We start from the raw sequence: 12,286 nt of genomic DNA on the forward strand, positions 1-12,286 counted from the left end.
GACTGTAGCGCACTCAATTCACACGACTATTTGATTTATTAAGAGCCCCACTTCGCCTGAACGAACCCTGGGTCCGAGGAGACCGAGGACTCGCTCTGAACCCTTTTGATTGAATTAAAGACGAAAACCTTCGACAAATTATATGGTATGAAGGGGTAATTTCTGGCTTCCCGCGAATGTGTGAAACGAGGCAGCTAATTAGAGCTCAGTCCGAGACAGAGAGTCATCGGCGTGCTGGAATGTTGTGGGGGAGGGGGGCCTTATATGTCAGGTTTTGCTTTGCTAATTGATTTTGGGCGGTAAATGTTCAAAGTACATTCTTTTGGCATTCGGCAGTAGGTGGAATATATTATTACATATGCGATTAACTAATAAACAATTCTCATTTGTATTAGGCAACATTCACTATCAGAGGCAGAGCCAGTACACGGCCCGCAAATACTCGGTCATAACGAACTAATCCACAGAGCGGGAGAGCAGCGTTTCGACTAAGATATACGAGATATACATACAAATATGATTACAAGCAAAAACAGAACAAAGTGTGCACATAATGAATTACTACCTACCATAAAATAGTCATAAGTTGTAAGCTCTATTGATTGGCAAAACGGAGGAATTTTCAAGTATTAGCAAGCCCCTAAATCTTCAAAATAAACAAAAAAAAAACAAAAAAACAATGATGCAAAAATATACCATGTACCGCTCCCTGTCCCATCCACCCCATCCACCCCCTCTTGATAGAATGCCCAGAAAGTGGAGTCTATAAACGTGTAACGAGATCTGTTTAGCCCCTTCTACCGGCCCCGCCCTACTACTGTAATAAAATACGAATAGAATCTAATGAACAAACAAAAAATGTATGCTGTAATGTTTTGGTATTTAATAAATAAACTCAATCATTGGCTATATAATGTACATATGTATCTTTGAAACATCATCTTCCACCACATTCCCACATCTCAATGAATCGCATCATGTTTATACACTATCATTTTCTGGTCATGCTATGTGGACTTTTCGCAGAGGGTAAGTGAGAGTTGCAAGTGGAAATGGAGTTGCACTTTTAGAGGACTATCATACATGTATGGGCAAAGACAATGAAAAAATCGTGTTTTTTTATAGATTCCTGATGCCCTAACCTTAGTTTAAAACTCACTCTTCATCCAGATAACAAATACTTTCCATCACATCTTCAATCTTTAAACTATCTCAGCTCTCATCTCATCTCATTTCTCTCCCTCTCTCTCTCTCTCTTGATCGACTCAGGTGCCCAGTGCCTGCGTCTGGGCTTTCCGCCCTACTTCCAATGCATCTCCTGTCCGAAGGGTCACCAGATAAACGGCACCAGCTGCCGAGATGTGGACGAGTGCGCCATCTATCAGCCCTGCGATGAACTGACTGTCTGCACCAATCTCAATCCGGGCTTCAAGTGTGCGCCCTGTCCGTCCGGCTTTGATGGCATCCATGCTCATGGCTATTTCGCGGACCATCTATCGGTGGACTACAGGAAGCAGACCTGCCTGGACACCGACGAGTGCCAGTCGGGCTACTTTAGTTGTCCGCTTCATGCCACCTGCATCAATGAGATTGTAAGTGATGGACAGGTTTTTGGGAGTATTTTGTCATCCACATTATCCTCCTTCTCCAGGGCTCGTACAGATGCCAATGCAATGATGGTTTTGTGACCAATGGCACCTACAGCTGTCTGGACAGGTCCTCGGTGTCTGTCTGTCCGGATGGACGCATCTGTGACAGGAACGCCGTCTGCGTGTACTCCGACAGCGTGCACTATCAGTGCCGCTGCACCGTTGGCTGGGCGGGCAATGGCCTGGTCTGTGGCCAGGATCGGGATCTGGATGGCTGGCCCGACCAATCGCTGGCCTGTCCCGAGCTCCACTGCCAGCGCGACAATTGCCCGGATCTGCCCAATTCCGGACAGGAGGATGCCGATCTGGATGGCCATGGCGACGGCTGCGACGATGATGCCGACGGGGATCAGGTGCAGAACAACAAGGACAATTGTCCGCTGGCCTACAACACTGAGCAGCTGGACGCGGACGGGGATGGGGTGGGCGATGTGTGCGACAATTGTGGACACAAGTTCAATCCCCGGCAACTGGACGCCGATGGGGATGGTATGGGCAATGCCTGCGACGAGGACATAGACAACGATTCCATCCCGAACGAGGTGGACAACTGTCCGCTGCTGCGGAATCCCAATCAGTCGGATGTGGACAACGACGGGGTGGGCGATGTCTGCGACAATTGCCCCACTATACCCAATCCCATGCAGGAGGATCGCGACATGGATCTGGTGGGCGATGCCTGCGACAGTGGCATCGATGGCGACGACGATGGCATCCAGGACTCGGAGGACAACTGCCCGATGGTGAGCAACTCCGACCAGCTGGACACGGATGGCGATGGCAAGGGCGATGCCTGCGACGATGACATCGATGGCGACGGCATACCCAACTACAGGGACAACTGTCCCCTGGCCAAGAATCCCAAGCAGCTGGACTTCAATCGGAACGGCAAGGGCGACATCTGCGAGGAGGACGAGGACGTGGATGGTATACCAAACATCATCGACAATTGCCCCAACAATTCGATGATCCATCACACGGACTTTCGATCCATACGTGCCGTGCGCCTGGATCCCGAGGGCGAGTCCCAGCTGGATCCCAATTGGGTGGTCCATGCCAATGGCACAGAGATTGTCCAGACCCTCAACTCCGATCCCGGTCTTGTCGTGGGCGACGATGCCTTCGGCGGCGTCGACTTTGAGGGCACTTTCTATGTGAACGACGACACGGACGACGACTATGCGGGCTTCATCTTCAGCTACCAGAGCAATCACAAGTTCTATGTGGTCCAGTGGAAGAAGGGCTCACAGACATACTGGGAGTCGAAGCCATTCATTGCCTCTGCGGAGCCGGGCATTCAGATCAAGCTCATTGATAGCCACACGGGCCCTGGTTCCATGATGAGAAATAGTTTGTGGCGCGACAGTGACACTCCAGGGCAGGCGCGTCTGCTGTGGAAGGATCCCAGGAATGTGGCCTGGAAGGAGAAGACCTCCTATCGCTGGTCCCTTGTCCATCGTCCAGCGATTGGTCTGATACGATTGCAGTGAGTGATTGCCTCCAGGCCTGCAGCATTGCCTTTCCGGCTAATTCATCTTTTCTTCCCACAGAATGTACGAGGGCCAGAGTTTGGTCATCGACTCGGGCAACGTCTACGATTCCACGCTCAAGGGCGGACGTCTGGGCGTGTTCTGTTTCTCCCAGGAGATGATTATATGGTCGAATCTGAAGTACAAATGCAACAGTGAGTAGTAGGCCCTTAAAATGTTCTGTCATGGCATCATTTGACTTTGATTTGTGTTTCGTTTCTCGCTTCCATCAACAACAGACCACGTTGACCCTTTGATCTACAAGGATCTGTCCGACCATCTGAAGCTGAAAGTGGAGTTGCAGAACTAATGGGCCTTTCACCAGCCATAAACAAAGCTTATCTGCCATGAATTTTAACCAAATTACAAATTAACTACGTAAAATCTATGTAAAACCTAATGCAATCTATGCTTAATAAAAGAGTGTTCGACAGAGTCGAAAGTTAATAACTAGATGCTCGTTTTTGTACTTCATTTTTTACAATAATTCCAGAAAACAGATCTAACGACTCTCATATCATTTTAGAACACTAAAATCAGTGTCAGACAACAAGGAAATAGCGTTGTGCAGCACTAGAATGGCCAAAACATTAAAAAGCCACAATTTAATTTAATTTAAAGGAACTAAAAGCTAAGATTAAGTTAAATATTTAAAAATAAGGCTATAAAAACTATTAATTAAATAATTTGTAATAAAATCAAATTGTATTTTAAAAAAAGGATTGTATTCTGCAGCCCTGAACAAATTGGCAAATATTCTCCTACCAAGTAGGCCATGAGAATTATTCTTTGAAGTGGCAAGAATTTTTCTCGGAAGTGGCATACAACATTCAGGGTTCAGCCACACAACAGCTCGGTTAATTTTTCACAAAAATTAGTTCCTAATACAAAAAAAAACGAGAAAAAATCACAGGGAAACTACGGTGTCAAAAAGAATTCAATTCGATTTAGTTGCGCTAGTACAATACACTCTCTTACCCGTCCGGTCGTTTCGCGTAAGTAGGTCCCAAAATCAAATGTGCTAAAACTTAAAATCCAAATTTATAGATAACCACGATGGGAATAATCATTAGTAAACTGAGAGCGACTCTTCCACCCGAGCAGGCCAAGGAGGAAGTAGACGCCAATACCATGAATGCAGTGATATCTAAGCCCAACGCCGCTTCCGTACGCAAGGCCAGCCGTATTCCTGTGCCCAAAGCCAGCTATAGCTACAGCTATGTGAAGCCACGCCAGTATAAGAGGACACTCTTGAAGAAGGAGGTCTCGGCAGGAGATGTTCGCAAGGACAGTATCGGCCTCAGTCCCGGCCCACTCGCCGATGATTCTGGCATTGGCTTGGATGAGTCAGCGGATAACAGTGTGTTCTCGTTGGTTGGCTGATCATCTAAAGCTAAAAATTGAGTTGCAGAATTTACAGACTTCCGTCATCAATTTTAACAAAATAAACTACGTAAAATCTATGTCAAACCTAATGGAATCGGAGTTTAATAATTAAAAACCGATTTTATTGTAGTTTTTTCACATTTTTTCATAAAATGGCAGCCAAAAAGAAAAATTTCATTAAATTTGACTACATTATCGTTTTGCAGCACTGAACGCAGGGTCAGGCAATATAGAATAGACGTTTCGCAACACTGAAAAGGCAATAACCTTAAAAACACCTTAATTGTATAATATGTGACTGAACAAGTGGCTACAAAAATTAAATTTATATAAAAAAAACCAACCATGAAGCAATTTTGCAAAGTATTCTTTCGGCAGGGTAGGCCATGAGAATGATTGTCATTTACTAACATCGTTTGAACCCAGTCGGCAGTGGGATTTAACATTCAAAGCCCACACAGCAGTACTGAAAATTTTCGACACAAAATAATTCCTAAAACAAAATAAGCATAAAAAAAACACAGAGCAACTGCGGTGTAAAAAATATTTCCATTCGATCTATTTGGGCTAGTAAAATTCATTGCCTTCAATCGACCCCAGGCGGCCATAAGAAAGTAGTCTCGTTCAGTGTAAGTCAGTGAAAAAAACCTAAAATAAATATTAAATATTAATTAAATCAAAAATAGTTAACGACAATGGCTAATGTCACAGTGAACGCGACTTCATCCGTGGAGGTCAAGGAGGAAGTAGCTGCCAAAGCGTTGGGTGCCGTTAAAGATGCGGGCAAGGGTGCTTCATCATCTATACGCAAGTCCAGTCGTATTCCTGTGCCCAAAGCCAGCTATAGCTTTAGCTATTCGAAGCCACGCCAGTATAAGAAGCCATCCTTGAATAAGGAGGCTCCGGCCGGGAACTGTAGCAAGGAAAGCATTGGCCCCAGTCCCGGCCCACCAACCGACGATTCCGGCATTGGAATGGACAACTCAATGGAGGACAGTGTTCCCTCGTTGGTTGGCTCGTCGAGTGGCCTGGCCGGGATCGGCCAAGCGGAGCAAGAGTCCCTGAGAGCTCTCCAGAATGCTGTGGCCGAGATGGAGGCGGATCTAAACATCTTCGACAGTGATGGGGATAGCATCGTCAATACCAGTGATAATGCCGCGTCGTCTTTCACGGAACTCGAGAAGGAGGTGGGGACCGCTGTAATAGAAAAGGTGCACCAACTGCTGCCAGAGTCATTGACGCCGCTAAAAGAATTGCTCGTGGCACCCGTGGGGCAAATGGTTCAGGAAAATCTAAAAGAACTCCAAGAGGAACCCCAGAACTCGCACAATCAACAGGTGGCAGCTATGAAGGTAAAAGTGTACGGACAGCTCCAAGAACTGGCCATTGGATCATCGGAAGAGCAGAAACCAAAAAAGCTCCAAACCGATACGAATCCAGTCTTCGAAACTGAGAATCAACGATATGTGAGAGAGAATTTTGAAAAAATATCAAGTATCTTAATTCCTACGTCTCCCAAGAAGACAATGGAAGAACAGACCACAAAACAGGAATCTCATCAAAATGAAGATATAGAGGAGCTACAGGAACCAGAATCTACCGAAAACTCAGTTGCAGAACAGCAAGAAAAGATAGCAGTCGATGTACATCCATCAATAACAGTGCCAGTCGAAGAAACATCGGAAAAGCAGGAGCCGAAAGAGCTCGAAACCGAAACAAGTCCAGTCTCAGAAACTGAAGAACAACGATATGTGAGGGAGAATATTGAAAAAATCGCAAGTGTCCTACTTCCGTCTACTTCTCCCAAGAAGACAATGGAAGAACAGACCACAAAACAGCAATCTCATCAAATTGAAGATGGTCTACAGACCACGTCTAAGCCATTGGAGGGCAATATAGAGGAGCTACAAGAGCCACAGGAACTAGAATCTACCGAAGGGCCAGCTGAAGAACTGCAAGAAAAGATAGCGGTCGATGTACATCCAGCAATATCAGTGCCAGTCGAAGAAACATCGGAAAAGCAGGAGCCGAAAGAGCTCAAAACCGAAACAAGTCCAGTCTCAGAAACTGAAGAACAACGATATGTGAGGGAGAATATTGAAAAAATCGCAAGTGTCCTACGTCCGCCTACTTCTCCCAAGAAGACAATGAAAGAAAAGACCACGGAGCAGCAATCTGATCGAAATGAAGATGGTCTGCAGCCCACGTCCAAGCCATTGGTGGACAATAAAGAGGACAAAGTGCCATCATCGATGTTAATTCCTGTCAAAAAGAAGCTACAGAAACCACAGGAGCTGGAATCCACCGAACAGCCAGTTGAAGAACTGAAAGAAGAGATAGCAGAGCCAGTCAAAGAACTGGCCATTGAAGCAGTGGAAGACCAGCTTAAAACTGAAACAAATCCAGTATCAGAAACTGACGATGAACGATTTTTAAGAGAAAATTTTGAAAGAATCGAAAGAATCCTACGTTCTACTCCTCTTACGTTGACAATGAAAGTACAGACCATGGAACAACAATCTCATCGAAATGAAGATGGTCTACAGACCACGTCTAAGCCATTGGAGGATATAGAAGACAAAGTGCTACCTTCGATGTCGGTGCCCCTCAAAGAGAAGCTACAGGAGCCACAGGAGCTGGAATCAACCGAAGAGCCAGTTGAAGATGTGCTAGAGGAGCCACATGACCAGTCAGTGGAACAAAAGCAACATGAGGAGGTTCTACAATACCTACCTACCTACAATACAGTGGAAAATATTATAGAGGCACCACAAAAAGAGCATGACAAGTCAGTAGAGGACACAATGCCACAGGAGCTGCCAGAAGATATACCGGTCGAGGTGCCATCGATATCCGGAACAATAGAGGAGATTCAAGAGGAGCCACAAGAGGAGCAGGATCTAACCGTCACGTTGCAGGTAGCAGCAGAAGGTGAGCAACATGAGCTGAAACACCAGCAGTTTGATGAGCCATACCATCTTCTCCTTCCAATACAGCAGAAGAGCTTGCACTCGCCTCGGAGACCGCGGAAGCCAAACAGGAACCTCTGGCGGAGGAGGGGCAGTCTGCTGTGACTCCTACAAATGTTCTTTCCACAGCAGAAGAGGAGATGCATGAAGCGCCACTTGAGGATTCCCAGGCAACGTTGGTGGAAGGGACCAAAGAGCTGGAACAGAATCAGCACCACGACCAACTGCAGTTCAATGCGAATGCAGTGGAAGGATCTCCTCGGGCAGAGCTACAAGAGAAGAAAATTGACGAAATTCTACCTAGTACTTCCACCTCTAGAACAGGGCTGCTCGAGGAGTTCATGCAGACGCTGGATGATGAGAAAAATGGCGTGCAAATCAAGAAGCTAGTAGAAGAGATCATCAAGCTGCAAAACGAGCAACCCGACGAGACACTACCAAACACGATCCATCAAGAAAAAGAGATCCCAGACATCCAGGAAGAACAGCAAGACAAGGATGAGGATCTACTATCTACTACGTTCCACGAGATGGAAACTGGGAGCCGTAGCCACAGCCCCTTGTTGGGGATGGCTGGGCTTAGAGCTTTGGAAGGATATATGGCGCACGGTATACTGCGCCATCTGATGCCCAGCGATGTGAACCCAGACGAAGTAGTTCCGGTTGAGCAGGAGGATAATACCCACCGCAGCGCCTTGGAGATAGAGGAAGCACCGGCTGGACAGGTGGCAAATGTCGGGGATGAGGAGACGAACCAGCTATTCAGCAAGACGTTGAATCGCTTTCGCCAGCTCCTGAATCATCTGCGGGCTTACACGATTCCGATGGACTGTATACCACTTGCGCTGGTCGGCACGGCATTTTTGTTGATGATCTACTTCCGCAAGTTTTAGGCGCACAATAATTGAAAATGAAAAAAAGACAAAAATCCAAAAAGTGCAAATACAATATTCCTAGATCAAGCGTTACAAAATCGCACAACGCATTGTTGTTGAGTTGCTAAATTAAATTATATTTCAAAATAAATATTCATTCAAATAAAACCCATTGCAAGTATCAATTTGTAATTTAAAATCATCGCGCCAAACTATAGCAGTGTTGCATTGAGACCTTGTATTCCGCTAGATGGCGCCAAAATAATCAGGTATTGATCAACACTGATAGTAAACGATTCCGATAGCTTAAGCTATCGTGTGCTGAAATGCATATGTATGCGTTAAAAATTCAAAGAAATACGCTTAGTACAACTTTCTTAAATCTAAAAAAAGGACGAAAAGTCCGAAACTGCTGATAAGTAAAACCGCTCAAGAAGCGATAAAACAAAAAATAAAAGAAAAAAACAAGCCTATTTATATTCACAATCAATGCCGGCATTTTCTTGTTGCATCCCGTCATCAAAATGTTATTTAGAATATTGGTATAGGCTCGAGGATAATTGGCATAATTTGCACACGTGCGTGGCACACACTTAACGAGGGACAATCACACCCCACCCCACTTGTAACTTGGTACAAGAGCGAATTTTGCGCGGGAAGCTTAGAACTCGCTTTCTCCTTTAGGGACAGCGACTGCGCCATTTACGCTTTTTTCGCACACACACACATACATATACAAACAAAAATACCGCGTGGCCGAAAAAGAAAACAAAATGCAAGACACCTATGACACGCATGCGACCCAGGGCTTATTTACATACGAAAAACTAATAAATGAATCAAATAATAATGCTTACACATAGTATTTAGCTACGATATATCGCGATATGCAATTTTTCTGCCATTCCATTGTTTACATTCTCACGCTCTCAATCGACGCACGCTTATTTTCATAAATTTAACACTTTAAAGACAGGATTTTTCATATTTTCAGCGCCCTACACTAAAACTCATTACGTGACAATATATTCTGAATTGTTTACACAATTTTTCCGCTTTTCGCGAACCGAAACCGGGTAAATAACGCGGAGCTGATTGTAAGCGCGTGCAAATGGAAGCTGGAACTGGGATAGAGGAGAATTGGAAATGGTATTCTTTTCTGCTCCTCTTCCACGCTCTCTCCTAATGCTTAAGACATTGGATTGGCAATTCTTATTCAAAATGAAATTCCAATGTAATTCTCAAGTTCCCGTGTCTTCGTCCGTCGTAATCTTTCAATATTGTCGGAATTGTGTTTAGTAAACACTCTGTACATATATAGATATGTGTGTACATATGTAGATATGTATGTATATATGCATTAAGTACATGCAAATCAGCTTTACAAGTGGGACTTTTGGTTTAGTTTTTGAGACAAGAGAACCGATTTTTGATTTTGATTTGGACACTGGGCACTGGATTTTCTGTCAGAATCAATCAAACAAATAGTGAAATATCATAGCCCTTCAGGCATATAATTTATAAATATATAATCCCCCCCAATTCTCTATGAAATAAGTTGACAATCAATTTGTTTTTGGTATAAAAATATATAATTATTAGTATCAAAATATAGTATAGTGTGTTTAGTATATGTAGTTCGCACTCGTGAACGTGTTTGACCGTGTATCCGATTGTACATCCGTTAGACTCCAAGGACGACCTCCTGCCAGCTGTGGGAACAACTCTATAGTGTCTGTTGGATCGGTAGATATTGTTAACAGGACAAATAAATAGTTTCGTACCAAACAAACCTTTTTCGCAGTTTTTTTTTTGATTATTGTTTAATGCTGAACGGGTGGTGTTGATTGTTGTATTAGTCGTCTATGATCCAGCATCCATTGGACCCCGAAGAAAACCTACTGCCATCTAAAGTGAGACCCCAGAGTCTGTTGGATCGGTAGATATTGTTAACTGGACTAATAAATAGTTTCGTAACAAACAAACATTTTTCGCGTTATTTGATTGGTGTTGATTGATTGTTGTATTAGTCGTCTATGATCCAGCATCCATTGGACCCCGAGGAAAACCTACTGCCATCTAAAGTGAGACCCCAGAGTCTGTTGGATCGGTAGATATTGTTAACTGGACTAATAAATAGTTTCGTAACAAACAAACATTTTTCGCGGTATTTGATTGGTGTTGAGCTGTTAATTGTTGCATTTATTATTTTTCTAAGGAAGATAGGTAGATATAGTGAACTTATTACTCGAACCGGATCTAAATACTTTCTTACGAAACGAGCATAACTGTTGTTTTCTTTTCACTGTCTTTTGTTTGTTGATTGTGTTTTTCACTTTTTGCTTAAATTAGTTTTAAAAAAAATATCACTTTATTCTTAATCTCTAGTCAAATAAATATTGCCGAAAAAAAACTAAAAAATGTAATTTTTTTTTTACCGAGCTGTGAGTTCTCTGCCCCACGAACATTTTTGTTGTTTTCTTTTCACTGTCTTTTGTTAGTTGATTGTGTTTTTCACTTTTTGCTTAAATTAGTTGTAAAAAAATATCACTTTATTCTTAATATCTAGTCAAATAAATATTGCCGAAAAAAAACTACAAAATTTAGAATTTTTTTTACCGAGCTGTGAACTCTCTAACACTCCGAATAACACTGATACTTTTTCAGTATTCTCACACGTTCACGAATTTGACAACTGGGGTTTCGTTGGGCTTGGGTTGCTTGATTCTGTTTTTTTTTGGGATACATATATTTAATAAAAAAAGAAAACAAGGCATTCGGGTAGAAAGTTGTGTGTTACTGATCGATTTATATCATATAATTAGGGAGATATAGCATCCATAGGGCTTATACTGCCGAAATTTTGGTGCGAAATAAAAGCACTGACTTCAAATAGTTTCATTTGTTGTTGTTTTTATTTTATACAAGAGAATTTCATAAAATTAATTGTCATACATACATACATAATAATTAAATTGATTTTTGTTTTTATTAAATTACAAAATAACGACTATATTTGATTTGCTTTTTACAGCACTCGCGGAATTTGTTCAACAAGTTTTGGACACACAATCCTATATTGGTTGGAAAAATCTATATTTAAATGTATATAGTATAGCATATAAGTATATAGTAAGTATGTATTGCAATTTGGTGGCTTGTCTGTCAAGCAAATATGATTTTCGATCCGAGTTGTGTTGTGGTATAGGTAAATAATACTTAAGATTAAAACAATATAATTTCTTTATTATATTATGTTAATTTATGCATATAAGTTCGACTTAATTTCATTTAGTTTGCATACCTAAAGAGCACATATTGGAGTTTTACTTATTTAAGATTTCAGATTTCTCTTTGCGTTTCGTTTCGAGCAGCTTTCTCTCTCTTAAAGCCTGGCATTAAGCCACGTAATTGCTGCTGTTATTGGCTGACATTTGGACTCGGATTCGATAGATGATTTTGTTCACAGCAATTACGTTGATTCAATGCAAGGCTCTCCCTCCAATGAGTATTTTGGGGGGCAGTGTTGGAACATTCCCTTGATCTGTCTGTGTGTGTGTGTGTATTTTTTGTTATATTTTTTTATGACCACATTTTACATTAAAGCAGCTTTTAATTACATATGCTTTCGTTGTTTATTGTTTACTGCACTTCGCTATCACTATCACTCTTTTCTGCAAAAAAAAAACAAAAAAAAAATGAATATTTAAAGGTAAGAAATAACGAAATAAGTACATACCCTTCTTGCCCGTGTAGGCATGACGTTTCAGTCGATCGTATAAGTCTTCTTTAGTTCCATAAAGCGAGGCATTCGACCTGGCCAATGTGCTCATCTTGCCCCCATGCAGACCTGCACAAAATCAATTTTAGTTCGAGGA

General features: G+C 42.6%; 4 protein-coding genes across 12 annotated transcripts in view; 3 read left to right on the forward strand and 1 right to left on the reverse strand.

The window, feature by feature from the left end:
* The window catches only part of Tsp (Thrombospondin), a 28,712-nt gene extending 25,081 nt beyond the window's left edge, over positions 1-3,631 (forward strand). For 3 of the 4 annotated variants that reach the window (XM_033379306.1, XM_033379305.1, XM_033379304.1), the window contains exons 11-14: positions 1,270-1,592; positions 1,652-3,135; positions 3,200-3,333; positions 3,418-3,631. In XM_033379306.1, the coding sequence (XP_033235197.1) occupies positions 1,270-1,592; positions 1,652-3,135; positions 3,200-3,333; positions 3,418-3,488 (2,012 nt within the window). In that variant the 3' untranslated portion in view covers positions 3,489-3,631. Of the gene's footprint in view, positions 1-395; positions 666-1,269; positions 1,593-1,651; positions 3,136-3,199; positions 3,334-3,417 lie in introns of those variants that run through there. The other variant, XM_015180001.2, reaches the window with a different exon arrangement.
* A 361-nt stretch (positions 3,632-3,992) lies between these two features.
* On the forward strand, positions 3,993-4,653 carry LOC6903528 (uncharacterized). Its single transcript, XM_002132368.3, has 2 exons — positions 3,993-4,173; positions 4,226-4,653. Exon 2 carries the CDS (start codon positions 4,235-4,237, stop codon positions 4,559-4,561), a length of 327 nt encoding a protein of 108 aa, XP_002132404.2. The 5' UTR covers positions 3,993-4,173; positions 4,226-4,234; the 3' UTR covers positions 4,562-4,653.
* A 320-nt stretch (positions 4,654-4,973) lies between these two features.
* On the forward strand, positions 4,974-8,559 carry LOC6903527 (probable serine/threonine-protein kinase kinX). Of its 3 annotated transcripts, none has more exons than XM_015179998.2 (3): positions 4,974-5,193; positions 5,251-7,495; positions 7,564-8,559. In XM_015179998.2, the coding sequence occupies exons 2-3, from the start codon at positions 5,260-5,262 to the stop codon at positions 8,424-8,426; spliced, it is 3,099 nt and encodes a 1,032-aa protein (XP_015035484.2). In that variant the 5' UTR covers positions 4,974-5,193; positions 5,251-5,259; the 3' UTR covers positions 8,427-8,559. The 3 variants fall into 3 exon arrangements, with proteins under 3 accessions (XP_015035484.2, XP_033235198.1, XP_002132403.2); XM_033379307.1 differs by having other exon boundaries at positions 4,975-5,197; positions 7,561-8,559; XM_002132367.3 differs by having other exon boundaries at positions 4,975-5,193; positions 7,561-8,559.
* Positions 8,560-11,301: 2,742 nt separating this feature from the next.
* The window catches only part of uif (sushi, von Willebrand factor type A, EGF and pentraxin domain-containing protein uif), a 45,367-nt gene continuing 44,382 nt past the window's right edge, over positions 11,302-12,286 (reverse strand). For all 4 annotated transcript variants that reach the window (XM_033379301.1, XM_033379298.1, XM_033379300.1 and 1 more), the window contains 2 exons: positions 12,148-12,258; positions 11,302-12,082 (listed from right to left, as the gene is read on the reverse strand). In XM_033379301.1, the coding sequence (XP_033235192.1) occupies positions 12,051-12,082; positions 12,148-12,258 (143 nt within the window). In that variant the 3' untranslated portion in view covers positions 11,302-12,050. The remainder of the gene's footprint in view (positions 12,083-12,147; positions 12,259-12,286) is intronic.

Source organism: Drosophila pseudoobscura, chromosome 4, assembly GCF_009870125.1.
Source record: "Drosophila pseudoobscura strain MV-25-SWS-2005 chromosome 4, UCI_Dpse_MV25, whole genome shotgun sequence".
In the NCBI taxonomy this organism is placed as follows: Eukaryota; Metazoa; Arthropoda; class Insecta; order Diptera; family Drosophilidae; genus Drosophila; species Drosophila pseudoobscura.

Coding starts and splice junctions, on each gene's coding strand:
- LOC6903527 (XM_033379307.1), top strand. CDS start 5,260: ATGGCTAATGTCACAGTGAACGCGACTTCATCCGTGGAGGTCAAGGAG. Junction 7,496..7,560: donor GTTGCAGGTAGCAGCAGAAG/GTGAGCAACATG, acceptor CTTCCAATACAG/CAGAAGAGCTTGCACTCGCC.
- LOC6903528 (XM_002132368.3), top strand. CDS start 4,235: ATGGGAATAATCATTAGTAAACTGAGAGCGACTCTTCCACCCGAGCAG.